At 31.4% G+C, this 21,917-nt stretch overlaps 4 protein-coding genes and 1 long non-coding RNA gene across 11 annotated transcripts; 1 reads left to right on the top strand and 4 right to left on the bottom strand.

Annotated features, from left to right (window-relative positions):
• Positions 1–3,180: 3,180 nt before the first annotated feature.
• Positions 3,181–6,998, bottom strand: LOC105558146. The gene is made up of 10 exons (XM_012005687.1): positions 6,900–6,998; positions 6,583–6,818; positions 6,182–6,301; positions 5,938–6,055; positions 5,382–5,646; positions 5,175–5,297; positions 4,451–4,541; positions 4,134–4,276; positions 3,856–3,988; positions 3,181–3,768 (listed from the first exon to the last, which is right to left on the bottom strand). Exons 2-10 carry the CDS (start codon positions 6,742–6,744, stop codon positions 3,718–3,720), a joined length of 1,206 nt encoding a protein of 401 aa, XP_011861077.1. The 5' UTR covers positions 6,745–6,818; positions 6,900–6,998; the 3' UTR covers positions 3,181–3,717.
• A 116-nt stretch (positions 6,999–7,114) lies between these two features.
• Positions 7,115–13,388, top strand: LOC105558148. Its single transcript, XR_001008649.1, has 4 exons — positions 7,115–7,293; positions 7,936–8,203; positions 8,754–8,873; positions 13,308–13,388. It is a non-coding gene; the product is annotated as an uncharacterized LOC105558148 (long non-coding RNA).
• Positions 8,203–11,370, bottom strand: LOC105558147. Of its 3 annotated transcripts, none has more exons than XM_012005688.1 (9): positions 11,171–11,370; positions 10,859–10,978; positions 10,613–10,730; positions 10,279–10,543; positions 10,058–10,189; positions 9,344–9,434; positions 9,030–9,172; positions 8,752–8,884; positions 8,203–8,662 (listed from the first exon to the last, which is right to left on the bottom strand). In XM_012005688.1, exons 1-9 carry the CDS (start codon positions 11,333–11,335, stop codon positions 8,612–8,614), a joined length of 1,218 nt encoding a protein of 405 aa, XP_011861078.1. In that variant the 5' UTR covers positions 11,336–11,370; the 3' UTR covers positions 8,203–8,611. The 3 variants fall into 3 exon arrangements, with proteins under 3 accessions (XP_011861078.1, XP_011861080.1, XP_011861081.1); XM_012005690.1 differs by having other exon boundaries at positions 10,067–10,189; XM_012005691.1 differs by lacking the exon at positions 10,859–10,978.
• Positions 13,012–16,016, bottom strand: LOC105558149. Of its 2 annotated transcripts, none has more exons than XM_012005692.1 (9): positions 15,746–16,016; positions 15,374–15,535; positions 15,170–15,287; positions 14,836–15,100; positions 14,624–14,746; positions 13,898–13,988; positions 13,584–13,726; positions 13,306–13,438; positions 13,012–13,216 (listed from the first exon to the last, which is right to left on the bottom strand). In XM_012005692.1, the coding sequence occupies exons 1-9, from the start codon at positions 15,908–15,910 to the stop codon at positions 13,166–13,168; spliced, it is 1,251 nt and encodes a 416-aa protein (XP_011861082.1). In that variant the 5' UTR covers positions 15,911–16,016; the 3' UTR covers positions 13,012–13,165. The 2 variants fall into 2 exon arrangements, with proteins under 2 accessions (XP_011861082.1, XP_011861083.1); XM_012005693.1 differs by having other exon boundaries at positions 15,416–15,535.
• A 714-nt stretch (positions 16,017–16,730) lies between these two features.
• Positions 16,731–21,205, bottom strand: LOC105558142. 4 transcript variants are annotated; one of them, XM_012005680.1, is made up of 9 exons: positions 20,327–21,205; positions 19,949–20,065; positions 19,701–19,818; positions 19,358–19,622; positions 19,150–19,272; positions 18,844–18,934; positions 18,581–18,723; positions 18,218–18,350; positions 16,731–18,128 (listed from the first exon to the last, which is right to left on the bottom strand). In XM_012005680.1, the coding sequence occupies exons 1-9, from the start codon at positions 20,537–20,539 to the stop codon at positions 18,078–18,080; spliced, it is 1,254 nt and encodes a 417-aa protein (XP_011861070.1). In that variant the 5' UTR covers positions 20,540–21,205; the 3' UTR covers positions 16,731–18,077. The 4 variants fall into 4 exon arrangements, with proteins under 4 accessions (XP_011861070.1, XP_011861069.1, XP_011861071.1 ...); XM_012005679.1 differs by lacking the exon at positions 16,731–18,128 and having other exon boundaries at positions 18,135–18,350; XM_012005681.1 differs by lacking the exon at positions 16,731–18,128 and having other exon boundaries at positions 18,135–18,350; positions 19,358–19,493.
• Positions 21,206–21,917: the final 712 nt, after the last annotated feature.

Raw genomic sequence — 21,917 nt, 5'->3', positions numbered from 1 at the left:
AGACTTCGTGGCACTTTGTATAACACCTCAGCATTAATCACACGCGACAGGAAATTAAGGAAACACAAAAAATCTACGATCGCACGAAGTTAGTATTTGCACTCGGTATTCCTTGTAAATTTAACTGATGGTATGAATTTTAATCAACAGAAATCGATGTATAAATGTCAAAGTTAAACTATCGATGAGTAAGTATTACAATTATATAATTAAGCACGGACAAGAAATTAATTGATATTTAATTTTTCAATTAAACGTATCGCGATGTTCGACTCAAAGTTCTGCATTCTGACCAGCACTTGCATGATTCCGTACCGATAAATTCTAGTTAAAGCACTCGATTCAATATTTCGTGTATTATTTCGTGCTTTCAACCTAGGAACAGCCAACAAGTTATACTCGAAACGACGAGAGATTCAATGCGACGATACGAGATGTGTCCGAATACGAGCATCGATTAAAGAGGCAATTATCGTCCATAATTATCGCAATGAAGAAGAAATTTTAAGTCAGTTAGCGCTTTGATTCTTGGACCTACAGATCTCATATGTGAATCGCACAAGATACTTGTCTCGCCGGTTATTGATGGTAAATCGCGAGGATTCAGCGATCACGCGACGATATCGATCGCTGATTATTCGCAGAGAGCGATCGCGATTTCTTCCCGTACTTTGCGCAAACGCGTATCAAGAAAAGAATAATACGATATACAGAGCGGCGCGGGCCACTAACCGACTCGTTCGCCGCGTGAATAATTTTTTGCGTACGGAGTAACCTATTGCTTCCCCGAGCGCCGTTGATCGAGCGGTGATGACGTAGCGCCGTAAACACCTCGATCGAAAACAGTTTATTCTCATTATGCCTAATCATTCGGCGCGGCACAGTCGAGCGAACAGGATGTTCTACGTGTCTTCGCGTCGCTTCTCGCAACGCGATCAATTTTTACGAGAATCTCGATCATTTCTTACGCGACGCGATCGTATCCCACGAGAGTTATTAACATTTATCAATCGCGTTTAATTAATTGCCGCGATACGTAATCTTATTGTTGATTTCTCGATTGCGGTGATTTGTCGAGACACACGTAATTTGAAGTGGAAGTGCGATAAGGGAATTACATATATAAATTATTAGGTAGTTTCGATAATGGTATCTACGAGCGCTAATACCTTTTTTAACGATCGATCTCGGATAAATCTCTCCCATGTCGTGCTTTAATATTTTTGTCGGTTTAAGTCAAACATTTATCACTTTCAGATTAAAAGCGTAAAGTAACGCACGAATCACCGGGTAAAATGATAACGAAAAATTATAATAATATATCGATCGCTTGCCAAGAAATAATAATGTTTTTAACATTTACACGTACAAATTACGCGTATAACATGAACTTTTCATCTTCGGTCAGTTTAAATCCTGGTTTAATTGGACGCAGTTGTGCAATGCGAAATTAATTCTAAAACTTTACACCTTTGATAGGACAAATTTCGTGAAATATTAGAAATAAACTGTGCGAACATTATATATGAAATATGTATGACCAATCTATAATCGTTTTCAAATTCTTTTTTTTTATTGAGGTAACGAATCTACATCTCGTAGATCATACAATAGATCGATACATTCTGTAGATTCGTTGAAAATGGATAGATTACAACATAATTTCATTATGTATTTGAAATATTTAATCCATCGAAGAGGAGTAGTCGCGATTTTTATTGTCGAGGGTTAAAGTGCCCCGTTGCAGAACCAGAATTAATTCCTGGTTTACTTCTGTTTTGGACCCCCGGAAGCAGTGGTTTCGGCACGAGTACGTGACGTCGATTCGCGAAATTAATTAGAATAAGAGATAAAAAAGAAAAGGAAAAGAGAAAAAGGAAAAAAATAGAAAATCATGATCCATATAAGGAATATTGCAATAGTGAAAATGTACGAGTTAATGATTGAAAACCGACCGTCGTTAACTTTCTGCCAAAATGACTGCTATCGGGGACAATCCGGAAGATCTAGGATTCATTCCTTCCTACAGCGGGGCCTTTGACGTTCAACGGGTTTTTGAATTTTCTTTCACATTCTTTTGATTTCATGGAGCTCTACAAATCAGAGCGTATTGAGCTCATTTTCTATGTTGGAAATCGTTGAACCACATCGCCGAAATTACGCGAATAGGGCGAATAATTTATTAATGTATTCGTCGAGCTAATACACTTGTAACATATCCATTTTTGATCAACCTATTGATATGTAAAGTAAAATAATATGACGTGAGGTTCTAAATGTTTTGTCGAGAATGTTGAAATATTTGAAATTATTATTATATATTATTGGCAGTTATTGATTACCTATAATATCCAATTACCATATCGCTCTCTACCATGTGAGAAAGTTCTTTAATTCTAGATCTCACGTCATTTATTCGGTATATTTTGCGACACTGTCAAGATGCGTGTCGCATGAGCAACATGTATAATCATACGCATCTTCATACATCCGCGTTCGGTTTACGCGATCGGTTTTTAAAAACATTTCCATGATATTAATACTCTTTTAATTTAATCCATATTAGAAATGTTACTTTATCGCGGAATACAATTAATATTATATAACGCGAAGTAAAATGTTTTTTTGCGTATAGACTTGAATTTTGAATTCAAAGATTGAGTCACGAAGAGACGGTCAATACTCTCGAGTAAATAACGGAAGCAGAAATATATTTAATTAGTAGTTTTATGCAGTAAATTTTTTCAACTTAAAATTCTTTTTCAATTAACTTCTTGTAGTCATGCATTTTTCGATACAATCGACATTTGCCTAAGATTTAAATCGTACGTAACATCTGTCGGTGACAATAACAAACTGACTATGGGAGGAATTTTCTTCCTTCCTGATCTCTGATCAAAACAATTAGACTGTATGGCCAGGAGGAACGAAAGGTATGTCCAATCTGGCCCAACGAAAGAAGACTGGATACGACGAGGTAAGTGGTCAATATTGGCCACTCTGATGGAGTATGTAAGTAAGGTGATAAACGAATAATTTAATTTCTTTTCATTTGTCAAAATTCAGGTGAGTTATTCGTCTTTGTACATATGTATATTCTTGCATATGTGCGAGATTGATAAGATTAAAACCTAATTGCGCGCGCATTGTAACATATACAAAAAATTACACATAAAATAGAAGAATTTATTATTATATATTATTTGGTCGTCATTAGAGCCAGTATAAACTGCAATTACTGCACAGTTTATCTGTTTACTTTGGAAGAAATGTAGAATTTGCATGGACACATGTGCAGTTGCAAAGACACAACGATAGTGTAAGCAGATATCACGATTTCTTTTTCGACATCAGGCTACTATAAGGTACGTTTTGATGAGAGAAATAATGTGCACACACAGTTTCCTTTATTTTTACGATGCAAACTTTCATGTTCAGTCGCTAGTTACACCTTCTTTGCAATAATAGACTAACTTATATTTGTAATATCTATTATGGTCAATATAATGAAAAATGCGGCAGAAACTGTATTAAATGAGCAGAAAGAAAGTTAAAATAATACTATATTATAATTCTATGTTTATTTTACGCTATAATATAAGAACTTCCGAAAGAAGGCTAATGTATCTGTATTATTATCTGTTTATACAAAAATATGGTACGAATGTATTACTTACGCTGTGAAATGGAGCTTCAAATTTTATTTTATACAAACAATCAAAAGAGAGAAACAATGATTGCAAAGTATGAAACTGACGTGCTTACAACCTGAAATATAAATTATATATATTATAGTATAGCAAATCTAGTGTAGAAATGTTCGATAAAGGTTTATTATATGTGCCGAAATTTTACAGTGGCAAATCCTTCGAATGACGAAGTGAACAAGCCACCAACGATGATTGTGCAATGTCGTATGCTCCTTTGCATCATAAGCATCAATAATTTCTGTGCTTTCACCGGAGCTACATACCATTGTACGTTATATCTACAATAATGTTATTAGATAATCATAACTGTAAGTTTCGATAATATTGTAGATTTATTTTGCTATCTTTATTTGTGATACAGTCCGTACACTTTACTTGCATCTAATATCCTTATTAACTAAAGATTAATTGTATAATACTCACATTCTGTGAAAAACATCGCTGCTATGATCGATCACTTTCTGACCCAAGTAGTTACAAAAAAACATGTACCAAAAATGACCAACGACGAAAAGAAAACTCATAATCATTTCAATGTATTCCTTGGACGTTATCAATTGAAACAACTGTATCACATAAATAATACTAAGCTGCTTTTGTAGTGAAGACATAGTAACAGTTTTATTGGCGAATACAATATTATAGAAATAATATAGATATTATTTCAACAGACAATACTTAATTTAATCGAAATATAATAATTACCGTATGGTAGTAAAGGTATGTTAACAATTACTCACGCGATAAAGATTAATGCTCAGTGATAGTATTCCGAATGGCAACAGTAATGAATACGCCCATGAATAAGTTTTCTTCAACATTTCGATAAACCTCATATAACAATAAATTTTAAATATACGTAGGGAAAATATGATCACATAAATGATTATACAATCAGTCACAGAAAAAGCGGTATAGTAGAAAAATAGATCAAAATTATGAAACCTCAAATGCTTACGCAATATTGCATTATGAAAGGAAGAATTTTATATACATATACGTGCTTATTATCTCATTGAGCTATGATTCACTCCGTGCAACATGAGAAACTTATTTTTCTATTAATCAATTTTGCAGGGTTTTCTTTGTCACCCGCCATTGGAAAACTGATCAATTCTTGCACTGGACATTCAAATTTTCACAAAATATAAGCTTCAAGTTTTAGTTTTCTTTTTGAAACACGTTAATGTCATAATTATTAGCTGCATTTATAATTTCATAATTATTTCCTTAATTTTATAATTTCTATTTTTCTACTGTACTGCTCTTTCTTTGACTGAGCGTATCTAATTTGTTAATATATGCTAATGATTTATGTTATTTCTCATGAAAAATTTAGTAAATTATGTAAATTTGTTGAAAAATTAAAAGATTCGAGGACAAATCGTACTACAGAATGACAAAACTTCTTAATCATACACATGACAATTACACATCACAAAGACAATAACACACATTACGTACTCGATTGCTGTTTTGTACATATTGAAGCCATTGATTATCCCTTGACATATTATTGTATTTCTTTCGGTAAAAGATAGAATATTATGTACCGTGCCTTCAAGAAATGCTTGTTCTATACGGTAGCTGAAATTGATAATGTCAACACGTTCATAAGCATCGTTAAAATAAAAATTCATTCATTTCTTTAAGTCCTAGTCTTTGTTTTACCTAGCGATTTCAAATAAACCACACGCATGATAGGTATATGACATATTAAGCGTTTCGGTAGCTACCACTGTAGATAGACCATTCAGGATGCCAAAACAAATTATCGACAAAATGAAAAAAAAATGCTTTTGCTGATCTATAAAACATTCGATTAAGATCGGTAATTGTCGTGTTCGCGATGCATTTTTACTTGATATGATGTCCAGAAGATAGTTTGATAGAAATTGTGATAGAATGAAGCAAAGAATAGATACATAGATGAACACTGCAATAAACCGAATAAAGTCCGAATCAAATGCAAAGTATAAAAAAGGATTTGAAATATATTGAAACAATATGTGGTAACACGCCAATGTGGGTCACAAGGCAAGATGTAGGTAGCCCAACTTGTAAATCTTAAATCTTTTCGAAAATCGTGAATCTTTTCGAAAAGATTTAAGATTTACAAGTTGGGCTACCTACATCTTGCCTTGTGACCCACATTGGCGTGTTACCATATATTGTTTCGTTTTAGATAGGGGTCTTACTTGAAAGTTACTTGAAATATATTGCTTACATGTCGTAGTTAATGTGATGAATCTTCCAATATCTGAGTATTTTTTTATTATTTCAATTTCTCGTTTGTTGTGTAACTTATGCCAATTTTTATGTATTTGTTCCATCGGGTTTCGAATCTGTATTCATAATATAATCATTATTTATTATTATTTCCCAAAAAAGTATCAAATAAGATTAATAATTATGATTATTTGTCCTAAGTTTCATCGTAAGAAACTCCGTTTGATATGGTATATTCTTACCCCTCTTATGTTTAAGCAGAGAACATTATACTTTAATGTATAGCCTAACCATATCATGCTGTACGCGAGGACATGTAGAAGAAGGTCTATGTTATATTCTTTTGTGATGAAAATCGCCAGCTAAAAATGATATTTTTGATTCAAATCATTTCTAAATATTAAAGTTAACGTTATGGATAATTATTTCAGATAGAACAGCTTTAAAGAAATTATCCAAAATACAAATAAGTAACGTTCGTTTAAATATGACCATTTGTTATAATTTAACGTTTGTAATAATGGACTACTTTTCTTTAGAAAAAGAATAGTCATACATTAAAGTCTTCTAGTGTAATTTGTTTTATTAATTTCTAGATTTTAAGTATATAGGACATAAATGAGAGATAAAAATGTTTTAGTACCTGAAGTACTACGCCTATTACTAGCGATCCAGTTGTTGTTAATATTACGATATATCCGAGAGTAGAGTTTTGATACGGCCATAAGCCGACACATAGTAGTAAAATTCGATTAATTGTATAGTAGGTGTTCACAGGGCAATCCTGCCGTCTCAGTACAGTCATATCGTGTTCGCCAAAATTCTTCTCACAAACTACCTCGTAGGATCCATGTATTTGATTATAGTTTATAATTCAGTCTATGAATTCAAATAAACTGTTGAATTAGCATAATATTACAATAGAGTACCTATAGTTTATCACAATCATACAAATTATACCTTTAATACATATTTGACTAGTATTTGTATCCATTATCTTCGGATGAAGATGATTACTTGCGTGAATCAATTATCTGTTTTCTCAACGTATACATTTGATATTTCTCTCCTAATGTTCGATCGACGCAAGCGCAGTCGAAAAGTCGCGTTTTTATGTCTATCGCGTCCCTTCAGTTCTATTCGAGATACGATACGGTGTACTTCTCGTGCGATATATTGTGTTAGCACATTAACATCTTTCTAGATTAGAAATCCATTAAGTAGAAAGATCACTGTGCGTTTCTAATCTTTGGAAGTGTGATTTATGGATCGTGCTTGGCGATCATCGTGAAGAGTGTTATTATAATAATACTGTAAAGACTTATTTTGACTTACATCCAAACTCTAAATCTCAGTAAGTTGTCATAACTAATGATTTAATGTATTAGTTATATTGTAATATAACTATGTAGTGTGCTATACGTAATATACTATGTAAGGTTTATAACTAACTATATATATAACATAAAAAATCTGCTTTTATATATTGTAGAATTATTTCTATTAAATTAATTTTGTGGATTAAAAATTAAATTGCTCTTAATACGTGAATAAATACGTTTTGTAATAAAAAATAACGGTGATAATGTTAATGTATAATAATGGATTAATTTTTTCTAATCGGTTAATGTTATAATTTTGAAAGAAAAACCAAAAGCAATAAAAAGTTTTTTATTTAATTTATTTAAAATTAATTGATAAGATGTGCAATAAAATTATTAATATTGCATATCATAAAACGGATGAATTTCGTGAAACTTAATTTTTGTTTATGTATTATAAAAGTTAATAGATAGAATCTACATAGATTGATTGTACTCATATTAGTAATTTGTAATAACAGTAACAGAATTGCATTGGTCTATGTGTTTGTCTCATGATAAATTAGATTTTACAACAATCTCTAAGTGGTATAAATTCTTATAATATAAGGAGAAATAATATATGTATATAACATGTGAATCTAATAGCGAAAATTTTACTTTGGCATCACCAGAGATACAAACAAATTATTCTCGGTATTCCACGTGTTAATTAACACTTTATGAAGGATCGTTGCTATGATCGATCATCTCTAGTCCTAAAGAGATTGAGAAGAACAGATACCAAAAATGACACATAAAATAGAAGAGTTTATTATTATGTAACATTCGGTCGTTATAAGAGCCAGTAAACGGCAATTACTGCACAGTTTATCTATTTACTTTGGAAGAAATGCAGACTTTGCATGGACACATGTGCAGTTGCAAAGATACAACAATAGTGTAAGCAGATATCATGATTTCTTTTTCGACATCTGACTAATATAATATAAGATACGTTTTGATGAGAGTAATAATGTGTATATACAATTTTCTTTATTTTCACGATGCAAGCTTTCATGTCGTGTTCAGTCGCTAGATACACCTTTGTAATAATAGAGAAACTTATTTATGTAATATCTATTATTGTCAATATAATGGAAAATGCGGCTGAAATTGTATTATATGAGCAGTCAAAAAGTTAAAATGATACTACATTATACTTTTATGTTTATTTTACATACAATAATACAAATACTTCAGAAAGAAGGCTAATGTATCTGTATTATTATCTGTTTATACAAAACATTTGGTACAAATGTACTACTTGCGTTGCGGAATTGAGCTTCAATTTTTATTTTATGCAAACAATCAAAAGAGAGAAAAAATCACTGCGAAGTATGAAATTGAGGTGCTTACAAGCTGGAATATAAATTATTTATATTATAGTATAGCACAAATCTAGTGTAGAAATGTTTGAGAAAGGTTTATTATATGTGCTGAAATTTTACAGTGGCAAATCCTTCGAATGACGGAATAAACAAGCCTCCAACGAGGATTGTGCAATGTCGTATGCTCCTTTGCATCATAAGCATCAATAATTTCTGTGCTTTCACCGGAGCTACATACCATTGTACGTTATATCTACAATAATGTTATTAGATAATCATAACTGTAAGTTTCAATAATATTGTAGATTTATTTTACTATCTTTATTTGTGATAGAGTCCGTATATTTTACTTGCACCTAATATCCTTATTAACTAAAGATTAATTATATAATACTCACATTCTGTGAAAAACATCGCTGCTATGATCGATCACTTTCTGACCCAAGTAGTTACAGAAAAACATGTACCAAAAATGACCAACGACGAAAAGAAAACTCATAATTATTTCACTGTATTCCTTGGACGTTATCAATCGAGAAAGCTGTATCACATAAATAATACTAAGCTACTTTCGTAGTGAAGAAATAGTAACAGTTTTATTGGCGAATACAATATTATAGAAATAATATAGATATTATTTGGACAGATAATACTTTTAATCGAAATATGATAATTACCGTATGATAGTAAATGCATGTTAACAATTACTCACGCGATAAAGATTAATGCTCAGTGATAGTATTCCCAATGGCAACAGCAATGCATACGCCCATGTATAACTTTTCTTCAACATTTCGATAAACCTTATATAACAATAAATTTTAAATATACGTAGGGAAAATATGATCACATAAATGATTATACAATCAGTCACAGAAAAAGCGGTCTAGTAGAAAAATAGATCAAAGTTATGAAACCTCAAAGGCTTACGCAATATTGCATTATGAAGGGGAGAATTTTATATACATATACGTGTTTATTATCTCATTGAGCTATGACTCACTCCGTGCAACACGAGAAACTTAGTTTTCTATTAATCAATTTTGCAGGTTCTTCTTTGTCACCCGCCATTGGAAAACTGATCAATTCTTGCACTGGGCATTCAAATTTTCACAAAATATAAGCTTCAAGTTTTAGTTTTCTTTTTGAAACACGCCAATGTCATAATTATTAGCTGCATTAAAAATTTCATAATTATTTCCTTAATTTTATAATTTCTATTTTTCTAGTGTACCGCTCTTTCTTTGACTGAGCGTATCTGATTTGTTAATAATATATGTTAACGATTTATGTTAATTTTCACGTAAAATTTAGTAAATTATGTAAATTTGCTGGAAAATTAAAAGATTCACGACTCGTACTACAGAATGATAAAACTTCTTAATCATACATATGACAATTACACATCACGAAAACAACAACACACATTACGAACTCGATTGCTGTTTTGTACATATTGAAGCCATTGATTATCCCTTGACATATTATTGTATTTCTTTCGGTAAAAGATAGAGTATTATGTACCGCGTCTTTAAGCAATGCTTTTTCTATACGACAGCTGAAATTGATAATGTAATGGCAACACGTTCGTAAGTATCGTTAAAATAAAAATTCATTCATTTCTTCAAGTCCTAATCTTTCTTTTACCTAGCTATTTCAAATAAACCACACGCATGATAGGTATATGACATATTAAGCGTTTCGGTAGCTGCCACTGTAGTCAGACCACTCACGATGCCAACAGAAAGTAGCAACAAAATAAATAAAAAATACTTTTGCTGATCTATAAAACATTCGATTAAGATCGGTATTTGTCGTGTTCGCGATTCATTTTTACTGGATATGATGTCCAGAAGATAGTTTGATACAAATTGTGATAGAATGAAGCAAAGAATAGATACATAGATGAACACTGCAATTAAACGATTAAAGTTCGAATAAAATGTAAAGCATAAAAAATGATTTGAGATTTAATGCTTACATGTCGTAAGTAATGTGATGAATCTTCCAATATCTGAGTATTCTTTTATTATTTCAATTTCTTGTTCGTTGTGTAATTCATTCCAATTTTTAAGCATTTGTCTCATCAGGTCTCGCATCTGCGTTAATAATATAATGACTATTTATTATCATTTCCCCAAAAATGTCTCAAATCAGATTAATAATTATGGTTTGTTTGTCTTAAGTTTCTCCGTAAGAATCTCCGTTTGATATGGTATATTCTTACCCCTCTTATGTTTAAGCAGAGAACATTATACTTTAATGTATAGCCTAACCATGGGACACTGTACGCGAGGATATGTAGAAGAATGTCTATATTATATTGTGTTGTGATGAAAGTCGTTAGCTAAAAGTGATATTTTTCACTCAAATCATTTATATTTTAATGTTATGGATAAGTCTTTCGGTTAGAATAACCACGAAGTAGTTATTCAAAATACATACAAATAAGAAAAGTTAGTTTAAATATTACCACATTTGTTACAATTTAATGTTTGTGGTAAGAACAGAATGTCCTTGATTTAATCGATCTTCTTACCTGAAGTACTATGCTTAATACAAGCAATATTGTTGTTAACACTATAGCGATATATCTGAAAGTAGACTTTTGAAACGGCCATAATCCGATACATAGTAATAAAATTCGATTAATTGTATAGTAAGTGTGTACAGGGCCATTCTGCCATCTCAGTGCTAGTGTCATAACGCGTTTGTGCCGAATATCTTTTCACGTGTGGCCTCGTAGGGTTGGCATGTTTTATTGTAATTTATAATTCGATATTTCTACTAATTCAAATAAACTATTGAAATAGCACAAAATTATGATAGAATACCTGTAGTTTATTATAATCATATAAATTATTGCTTTAGTACATATTGGCTCTGTTCGTGGTTCTATGAGCCTCAGGTAAACATTACCTGCGTGAACCAATTATCTATTTTCTCAGCGTATGCATTTGATATTTCTCTCCTAACGTTCGATCGACGCAAGCGCAATTGCAAAGTCACACTCTCATGTCTCTCGCGTCTCTTCATTTCTATTCGAGACAGAGTGTCTTGCAGTAGTTCTCTTGTGATATACACATATGTGCTAGCATCTTTCTATTAGAAATTTATTAACTAGAAAGATCACTGTGCGGTTATAATCATTGGAACTGCGATGTGTTGTGTCGTAAAGATTACGTTGCTATACCAATACTGAAGACTTATTTTGAATTACATCCAAACTCTAAATTTCAGTAAGCTGTCATAACTACTGATTTAAAATATTATAATTCGATGTAATATAAGTAGGCTGAAAGAGTTAACCGTGTCATGAAAAATGTGCATTTATAGACTAGTATTTCTATTTAATTATTTTCTCGTGTTATAAGATTAAATTGTATAAAACATAAAATAGGTTTAGCAACTATCAAGAGTGGCGACAGTATTTTATACAGGGTGGGGCTTTTATCTTGAGACAATAATATATCTCAGTTGGAATAGATTATTTCGAAAAAAGTTTCAGACAAAAGTTGTTTGGTTCCGAGGGGGCCATAAGATGGTACCATTGGTTTGACCTTGAAGAATTATTTGAAGGTCACATAAAGGTCACACCAATTTTTTAAAATGGCATCCCCTATTTTTTATTACATATTCTTGTAGCTGACCTCGAGAGCTTTCCAAAACGCTATAATAAATTATTTTTTATTAAGAACTTTTTGAATTATTAAGGTTTGAAAGTTGCAATATTTTGACGTAAATTACAAAATATCTTGTAAAATATTCATTTTTTTATCATCTTACCTTAATACTTTTTTGAACAGAATAATGAGACAAATCAACTGGTATAAAGAAAACACACAATTGTTAAAAAAAACATGTTTTTATTACTTGTTACAAAATTCTTCAAGGTCAAACCAATGGTAGCATCTTATGGCCCCCTCGAAACCAAATAACTTTGTCTGAAACATTGTTCTCTCCCGGGCTTGGTTTTCGAGATATTTGAGATAAACAAGAGTTTATTGTTGTGTAATATTCGGTCGTTATAAGAGCTAGTAAATGGCAATTACTGCACAATTTATCTATTTACTTTGGAAGAAATGCAGACTTTGCATGGACACATGTGCAGTTGCAAAGGTACAACAATAGTGTAAGCAGACATCATGATTTCTTTTTCGACATCTGACTAATATAAGATACGTTTTGACGAGAGTAATAAAGTGTATATACAATTTTCTTTATTTTCACGATGCAAGCTTTCATGTCGTGTTCAGTCGCTAGATACACCTTTGTAATAATAGAGGAACTTATTTCTGTAATATCTATTATTGTCAATATAATGGAAAATGCGGCTGAAATTGTATTATATGAGCAGTCAAAAAGTTAAAATGACACTACATTCTACTTTTATGTTTATTTCACGTACAATAATACAAATACTTCAGAAAGAAGGCTAATGTACCTGTATTATTATCTGTTTATACAAAACATATGGTACAAATTACTACTTGTGCTGCGAAATTGAGCTTCAATTTTTATTTTATGCAAACAATCAAAAGAGAGAAAAAATCACTGCGAAGTATGAAATTGATGTGCTTACAAGCTGGAATATAAATTATTTATATTATAGTATAGCACAAATCTAGTGTAGAAATGTTTGATAAAGGTTTATTATATGTTCTGAAATTTTACAGTGGCAAATCCTTCAAATGACGGAATAAACAAGCCTCCAACGGGGATTGTGCAATGTCGTCTGCTCCTTTGCATCATAAGCATCAATAATTTCTGTGCTTTTACCGGAGCTACATACCATTGTACGTTATATCTACAATAATGTTATTAGATAATCATAACTGTAAGTTTCGATAATATTGTAGATTTATTTTGCTATCATTATTTGTGATATAGTCCGTACATTTTACTTGCACCTAATATCCTTATTAACTAAAGATTAATTATATAATACTCACATTCTGTGAAAAACATCGCTGCTATGATCGATCACTTTCTGACCCAAGTAGTTACAGAAAAACATGTACCAAAAATGACCAACGACGAAAAGAAAACTCATAATCATTTCACTGTATTCCTTGGACATTATCAATCGAGAAAGCTGTATCACATAAATAATACTAAGCTGCTTTTGTAGTGAAGAAATAGTAACAGTTTTATTGGCGAATACAATATTATAGAAATAATATAGATATTATTTGGACAGATAATACTTTTAATCGAAATATGATAATTACCGTATAATAGTAAATGTATGTTAACAATTACTCACGCGATAAAGATTAATGGTCAGTGATAGTATTCCGAATGGCATCAGCAAAAAATACGCCCAAGTATAATTTTTCTTCAACATTTCGATAAACCTTATGTAACAATAAATTTTAAATATACGTAGGGAAAATATGATGACATAAATGATTATACAATCAATCACAGAAAAAGCGGTCTAGTAGAAAAATAGATCAAAGTTATGAAACCTCAAAGGCTTACGCAATATTGCATTATGAAGGGGAGAATTTTATATACATATACGTGTTTATTATCTCATTGAGCTATGACTTACTCCGTGCAACACGAGAAACTTATTTTTCTATTAATCAATTTTGCAGGTTCTTCTTTGTCACCCGCCATTGGAAAACTGATCAATTCTTGCACTGGACATTCAAATTTTCACAAAATATAAGCTTCAAGTTTTAGTTTTCTTTTTGAAACACGTTAATGTCATAATTATTAGCTGCATTAAAAATTTTATAATTATTTCCTTAATTGTATAATTTCTATTTTTCTACTGTACCGCTCTTTCTTTGACTGAGCATATCTAATTTGTTAATAATATATGTTAACGATTTATGTTAATTTTCACGTAAAATTTAGTATATTATGTAAATTTGCTGGAAAATTAAATGACTCAGGACAAATCGTACTACAGAATGATAAAACTTCTTAATCATACACATGACAATTACACATCATGAAGACAACAACACACATTACGAACTCGATTGCTGTTTTGTACATATTGAAGCCATTGATTATCCCTTGACATATTATTGTATTTCTTTTGGTAAAAGATAGAGTATTGTATACCGCGTCTTTAAGCAATGCTTGTTCGATACGATAGCTGAAATTGATAATGTAATTGCAACACGTTCACAAGCGTCATTACAATCAAAATTGATTCATTTCTTGAAGTCTTAAATTTTGTTTTACCTAGTTATTTCAAATAAACCACACGCATGCTGAATGTATGACACACTAAGCGTTTCGGTGGCTACCACTGTAGTTAGACCACTCACGACGAAAAAACCTATTACCGACAAAATGAAAAAAAAATGCTTTTGCTGATCTATAAAACATTCTATTAAGATCGGGAATTGTCGTAGACGTGATTCATTTTTACTGAATGTGATGTCCAGAAGAAAGTTTGATAGAAATTGTGATAGAATAAAGCAAAGAATAGATACATAGATGAACACTGCAATTAAACGATTAAAGTTCGAATAAAATGTAAAGCATAAAAAATGATTTGAGATTTATTGCTTACATGTCGTAAGTACTGTGATGAATCTTCCAATATCTGAGTATTCTTTTATTATTTCAATTTCTTGTTCGTTGTGTAATTCATTCCAATTTTTAAGCATTTGTCTCATCAGGTCTCGCATCTGCGTTGATAATATAATGACTATTTATTATCATTTCCCCAAAAATGTCTCAAATAAGATTAATAATTATGGTTTGTTTGTCTTAACTTTCTCCGTAAGAATCTCCGTTTGATATGGTATATTCTTACCGCTCTTATGTTTAAGCAGAGAACATTATACTTTAATGCATAGCCTAACCATGGGACACTGTACGCGAGGACATGTAGAAGAATGTCTACATTATATTGTGTTGTGATGAAAGTCGTTAGCTAAAAGTGATATTTTTCACTCAAATCATTTATATTTTAATGTTATGGATAAGTCTTTCGGTTGAACTAACCACGAAGTAGTTATTCAAAATACATACAAATAAGAAAAGTTGGTTTAAATATTACCACATTTGTTACAATTTAATTAAATTTAATTAAATAATGTTTGTGGTAAGAACAGAATGTCCTTGATTTAATCGATCTTCTTACCTGAATTACTATCATTAATACAAACATTATTGTTGTTAACACTATAGCGATATATCTGAAAGTAGACTTTTGAAACGGCCATAATCCGATAGATAGTAATAAAATTCGATTAATTGTATAGTAAGTCTGTACAGGGCCGTTTTGCCATCTCAGTGCTAGTGTCATAACGCGTTTGTGCCGAATATCTTTTCACGTGTGGCCTCGTAGGGTTGGCATGTTTCATTGTAGTTTATAATTCGATATTTCTACTAATTCAAATAAACTATTGAAATAGCACAAAATTATGATAGAATACCTATAGTTTACTATAATCATATAAATTATTGCTTTAGTACATATTGGCTCTGTTCGTGGTTCTATGAGCCTCAGGTAAACATTATACCTGCGTGAACCAATTATCTATTTTCTCAGCGTATGCATTTGATATTTCTCTCCTAACGTTCGATCGACGCAAGCGCAATTGCAAAGTCACACCCTCATGTGTCTCGCGTCTCTTCATTTCTATTCGAGACAGGGTGTCTTGCAGTACTTCTCTTGTGCACATATGTGCTAGCATCTTTCTATTAGAAATTTATTAACTAGAAAGATCACTGTGCGGTTATAATCATTGGAACTGCGATGTGTTGTGTCGTAAAGATTACGTTGCTATACCAATACTGAAGACTTATTTTGAATTACATCCAAACTCTAAATTTCAGTAAGCTGTCATAACTACTGATTTAAAATATTATAATTCGATGTAATATAAGTAGGCTGAAAGAGTTAACCGTGTCATGAAAAATGTGCATTTATAGACTAGTATTTCTATTTAATTATTTTCTCGTGTTATAAGATTAAATTGTATAAAACATAAAATAGGTTTAGCAACTATCAAGAGTGGCGACAGTGTATGGTAATAATGGATAATTTTCTAAAAATTGATTGACTTTATGGTTTTGATAAAAAACTCTGAAAAGTGATAATGTTTCTTTTTATTTGGGAATAAGATTGATAAAAGATTCATGATTTAGTGTCGAGACTTTTCCTTAATAAATTTTTCTTAGAATGCAACAAACAAGCTACCACTCACAATCTTGCTACGTTGCACATGTTTTTACAAGCAATTGCGATTTCAACATGTGACTGGGGCTGTATGCTTCGTATTAAAAAAACCATCATTTACTGACAGTAATTAAAAGCTTTAACGTTGATGCATATTTATTTTTGTTTATTATATATTGACACGCGTTGAATGCTGTGCTAGTCAACGAGAATTGTAGCGGCGACGTTGCAAGTGCAAGTGCCGATTATTACAGTAATTTACTACCAATCTCATTAATGCATTAAGCTCATAAAAAATAGTAATTTTAAATTTGTGACTAAAATATAAATAATGATGAAATAACATTCTAAAGTAATAAATGTTGTATTATAAAACTACACATGATAATTTTGCATAATTAAATTATATTATATAATATTGTATCAAAATGTGAAAATCTAATAGTGAAAATTTCACTTTAGGGTCGCCAGAAAAATTATGCGAATTATGTTCGGTGCTCAACGTGTTAAGTGATGTTTTATGAAGGATCGCCGCTATGATCAATCGTCTACAACCTCAAACAGTTTTGGAAGACAGGTACCAAAAATAACCCAGAAAACGAAGGAGTTATTATTTCGTAATATTTGATCGTCGTTAGATCCAGTAAAAATCACATAGATTATCATTTTGGATAGATTTTGCGTGGATGCAATGTATAGGTTCAAGATAACAACAATAATGCAAGCAGATATCACGACATCTGGCAAATGCAAGATACTCGTACGTCTTGATGAGAGTAATAAGCATACATATACAATTCTAATAATTTTTTCGACGCAAGCTTTCATGCTCGTGTTCTGTTGCTAGAATCATCTTTGTAATAATATTTAAGTTTGTAATATCTATTATTTTCAATATAATGAAAAATGCAGCGATAGTTGTATTAATTGTTACTAAAGAGCAATCGAAAAGTTAAAATAATACTACTCGTACATTATACTTCTATATTCATTTTAAGTATATTATTATATTTTACAATAATACAAATACTACGGATTAAAGTAGGCTAATTGCATCTTTTATTCTATTTATACATATAATAAATGTGTGTATAAATAGAATAAAAGTATATATGCATTTGTAATTAAAATTATTTTATTGGACACTACAACTTTGTTCAGACTCTGAGTCTTTTTTTATTACTTGACATATAGATATATATACATTTTTAAATGCAAAACACATGGTATAAATATACTACTTGCGTTGTGGAATTTGAAGCTTTAACTTTCATTTCACGTGGAGAGATAATCAAAAGAGAGAAATAATCACCGCAAAGTATGAAATTGATGAACTTATAAGCTGAAATATAATTTATATAAATTATATTATAACAAAGCGTCTAGTGTAGAAATGTCCGATAAAGGGTTATTATAAATGTACCAATTTACCATAGCGAATCCCTCTAATGACGGAGTGAATAAGCCACCAATGATAATTGTGCAATGTCGCATGCTCCTTTGCATCACGAGCAATAATAACTTCTGCGCTCTTAATGGGGCTACGTACCATTGCACGTTATATCTAAAATCTTGTTATTAGGAAATCATAACTGAAAGCCTCGATTATGCCGCAGACTTACTTTTCTCTAGCTCGTACTTAAGTATACTATTTAAACCCGTTTGTTTTATTTGCACTTAATATTCTTAAGTACAAGTAGGAAAAAACACACACATACACGTATCTTTAACAAAGTATTTCAACTAGAATTATCTTGATGCTCTGAGTTAAGGTTTAATATGTATTTTACTCACGTTCTGTAAAATACATCGCCGCTATGATCAATTATTAGCTGTCCTAAATAATTGCCAAAAAGCATGTACCCAAAATGACCAAGGATAAACATAAAACTAACGATCATCTCGTTGTAATCTTTGGACGATATCAACCGAGAAAACTACAACGTATAAATAATTGTACCGAAACAGGTGTACCGATTATTTGGTTTGTATTAGTTAACAATTAATATGTACAGCACAATGAAAGCAATAAGTTATGTAATTAAATAATTGCTCACCCGATACAAATTAATACTCAGCGATAGTACCCCTAATGGTAACAGTGCTGAATATGCCCATTTAAACATCACCTTTAACATTTCAATAAACCTTAAATAACAAAATTAATCTTAAATATATGTACAGATCATTTATATTCACACAAATGATAAATGTGATAATTACTAACCAATGTACTGATAATAATGATTTATACGATTTATAAAAATTCGTGCACTAATTTCTTGAAAAGTTAGAAGATTCGAAAAGAAATGACACCATAAAATAAAAAAAAACTTGTAATTATATTAATGATAATTACGTACTCGGTGGCTCTTTTATACATATTGAAGCCATCGATTATTCTTCGATATATTATCGAACTTCTTTCGATAGGAGATGGAATACTTTGTACCATATTTTCGTGCAGCGCTTGTTCTATGCGACAGCTGAAAGTGATAACATGACTGCCATATTTTCAAACGCCGTTAAAGTCAATCGATTCATTCCTTAAAGCTCTGAGTTTGGTTTTACCTGGCTACTTCAAATAAACCACACGCATGATGTACGTATGACATATTAATCGTTTCTGTGGCTACCACTGTGGTCAGACCACATGTAGCAACAACACATAGTTGCAATAAAATTGGAAAAAAATATTTCTGATGATCTACGAAACATTCTATTATGACCGGAAATTGTCGTAAACGCGATTCATTTGTACTGGATGTGACGTTCAGAAGAAAGTTTGATAGAAACAGTACCAGAATGAAGCAAGAAATACATGTATACATGAACACTGTAATTGAATGATTAAAGTCTGAATCGAAGTAACCGAATGTAAAGTATAAAAGATAATTCACGATATATTGCTTACATGATGTAATTATTGTAATGAATCTTCCGACAGCAGAATATTCTTTTATTATTTCAACTTCTTGCGTGTTGTTTAATCCATTCCAATCACATTGTACTCGTTCCATAAGATCTCGTATCTAAAGTCATTAAATATTCAGTGTTTAATTTTCCCGAAAATATTCCACGTGGTGTCGATAATAATCATTAATTTTTCCTATAAATTTTTCTATAAGTATTTACATCTGATATTGAATTGAATTCTTTTACCTGTGTTATGTATAAGCAGACAATATATTTTAATGTATAACCTAGCCATGGGATGCTGTACGCGAGAATTCGTAGAAGAATATCTACATTATAATCCATTGTGATGAAAGCCGTTAACTAAAAATGATACTTTCCATTCAAGTCTTTTCTACTTTTATGTTAATAATTTGTTTTCATTTAGCATATTTTCGAAAAGGTTGAGCAAAATATATCTAAATACGAAATTTGTGTTCAAGCCTTACCAAATTTATTATAATTATACGTTTATAACAAAGAAAAAATATTAACATTGATAAAACAAAAGGTTTTATTAATTTTTATCTTAAATATTATACAAATCATATTAATGAGAAATGTCAAATAGAGACAGTATCATACCTGAAATGCGACGCCTGATATCAGCATTATAGTAGTAAATGTTATTATGATATGTCTGAGACTAGACTTTTGGTATGGCCATAAGCCAATGCATAGTAACAAAATTCGGTTGATTGTATAGTATTTATTTACTGGGCAATTTTGCCATTTAGGTGTAAATATAACGCGTTTATGTCGAATTTCTTTCCACGAGTTACCACTTAGATTTGCCATGCTCGATTGGAAATAATAATTCACTATTTCTACGTATTCAAACTAAAGTGTTGACCTGTTGCAAAATTACAATAGCTTACTGTAGTCACTCAAATTACAGCTTTGGCATATATTTGGCTAGTGACTGTATCTGTTACTCCTAGATGTGAACGTTATTACTTGCGTGACAAAACGATTATCTTTTACTTCGCGTGGCTCTCTTTTACGTTCGATCGGCGCAAGCGCAATTGCAAAACCGCCTTCGCGCGTTTCCGACGTCTCTTCACTTCTACTCGAGACTCGGAACAGTACGGTACTTTCTTTGCGTACTGAAATAATGTGTGTTGACATCATTCGAGATTAACTGGAAAGATTGTTACGCGATTATTATCATTCGAAACTGTGATTTGTGTATCATGCGAGTACCGCGAAGATTCATTTTGGATCAAAACGCTTAATTAGTAAGCTTTCATAACTATTAATGCAACTTATTGGTTACACTGTAGCATAAATACACTTAAAACTCATTGCAGTAAAAAATCTCCAATTTCCCTGTGAAATCTTTATATAAAACATTGTTCGATATTTTTCTGAGTTTACGAGAAAAAAGGCAAAACCTTATCTTCCATGGTTTCACCCCTTCGAAACGTTTTTCAATCATAACTAAAAATTTCTAAATTTATCTATTAACTCCGCTAACGTTTATTCTAATTTCATTAGAATCGGAATTTTCAAGTTTGCGAAATTTCCTTGCAAGGTACATTATGATGAGAGTTGACATTGACAAAAAATTGTTTAAACTAAGTAAATAGATTTACTTAAAAATCTTTTTACTCAAGTAAATATTTATTCTATTTAAATAAAAATATCAAATTTCAAATCAATCTGTGTATTATATTAAGTAAATTAATTTAAATCATTACATTTTCTACATTCAACTAAAGATTTCATGAAATAGAGAATACTATTTATTAAATGAAATCATTGTTTTTGTCAAATAAGAAATCCAATTTTCTTCGCTGTAAAACTTATATCTTAGTACACATTATACAGGGTGAGTTATAACATTTGTCCACGAGCTCGTGAGAAGGTAGAACGGATCGAGATGAACAGAAAAGTCCTGAAACATTTTGCAATTTTCGCAATAGTTAACGAGAAAAAAATTATCGAAAATCGTCGTCTTTGCCCTGCCCACTGTCCAATTCGAGCGCGTAGCGAGATGTGACCGCATGGCGATCGATATTGCCAAGCGAGGGATGGGGACACGAGACGCGGGAGCGGCGACGTAAACAACTCGCCGGCAACTGCGCGCTGTCCCCCCGTCCCCCCCTCGCCAGGCAATATCGATCGCCGGGCGGTCACATCTCGCTACGCGCTCGAATTGGACAGTGGGCAGGGC

The sequence above is a fragment of the Vollenhovia emeryi genome, unplaced genomic scaffold, assembly GCF_000949405.1.
Source record: "Vollenhovia emeryi isolate VEMERY1.0 unplaced genomic scaffold, V.emery_V1.0 DF939375.1, whole genome shotgun sequence".
NCBI classification, from domain to species: Eukaryota; Metazoa; Arthropoda; class Insecta; order Hymenoptera; family Formicidae; genus Vollenhovia; species Vollenhovia emeryi.
This window is presented reverse-complemented; position numbering and strand designations above follow the sequence as displayed.

Bases quoted from the DNA above. Each gene is read 5' to 3' on its own strand.
- LOC105558146 (XM_012005687.1), bottom strand. From the start codon at position 6,744: ATGACTGTACTGAGACGGCAGGATTGCCCTGTGAACACCTACTATACA. The intron at 5,647-5,937 runs GTAAGCAATATA...GGTTTATTGCAG, and splicing joins CATCACATTAACTACGACAT to TGTTCATCTATGTATCTATT. The intron at 5,298-5,381 runs GTAAAACAAAGA...TATCAATTTCAG, and splicing joins GGTTTATTTGAAATCGCTAG to CTACCGTATAGAACAAGCAT.
- LOC105558147 (XM_012005688.1), bottom strand. From the start codon at position 11,335: ATGACACTAGCACTGAGATGGCAGAATGGCCCTGTACACACTTACTAT. The intron at 10,731-10,858 runs GTAAGAATATAC...TTATTAACGCAG, and splicing joins TCTGCTTAAACATAAGAGGG to ATGCGAGACCTGATGAGACA. The intron at 8,885-9,029 runs GTGAGTATTATA...ACATTATTGTAG, and splicing joins AGCGATGTTTTTCACAGAAT to ATATAACGTACAATGGTATG.
- LOC105558149 (XM_012005692.1), bottom strand. From the start codon at position 15,910: ATGACACTAGCACTGAGATGGCAAAACGGCCCTGTACAGACTTACTAT. The intron at 15,101-15,169 runs GTAAGCAATAAA...GTTTAATTGCAG, and splicing joins CATCACAGTACTTACGACAT to TGTTCATCTATGTATCTATT. The intron at 13,439-13,583 runs GTGAGTATTATA...ACATTATTGTAG, and splicing joins AGCGATGTTTTTCACAGAAT to ATATAACGTACAATGGTATG.
- LOC105558142 (XM_012005679.1), bottom strand. From the start codon at position 20,539: ATGGCAAATCTAAGTGGTAACTCGTGGAAAGAAATTCGACATAAACGC. The intron at 19,819-19,948 runs GTAAAAGAATTC...TAATGACTTTAG, and splicing joins TCTGCTTATACATAACACAG to ATACGAGATCTTATGGAACG. The intron at 19,273-19,357 runs GTAAAACCAAAC...TATCACTTTCAG, and splicing joins GGTTTATTTGAAGTAGCCAG to CTGTCGCATAGAACAAGCGC.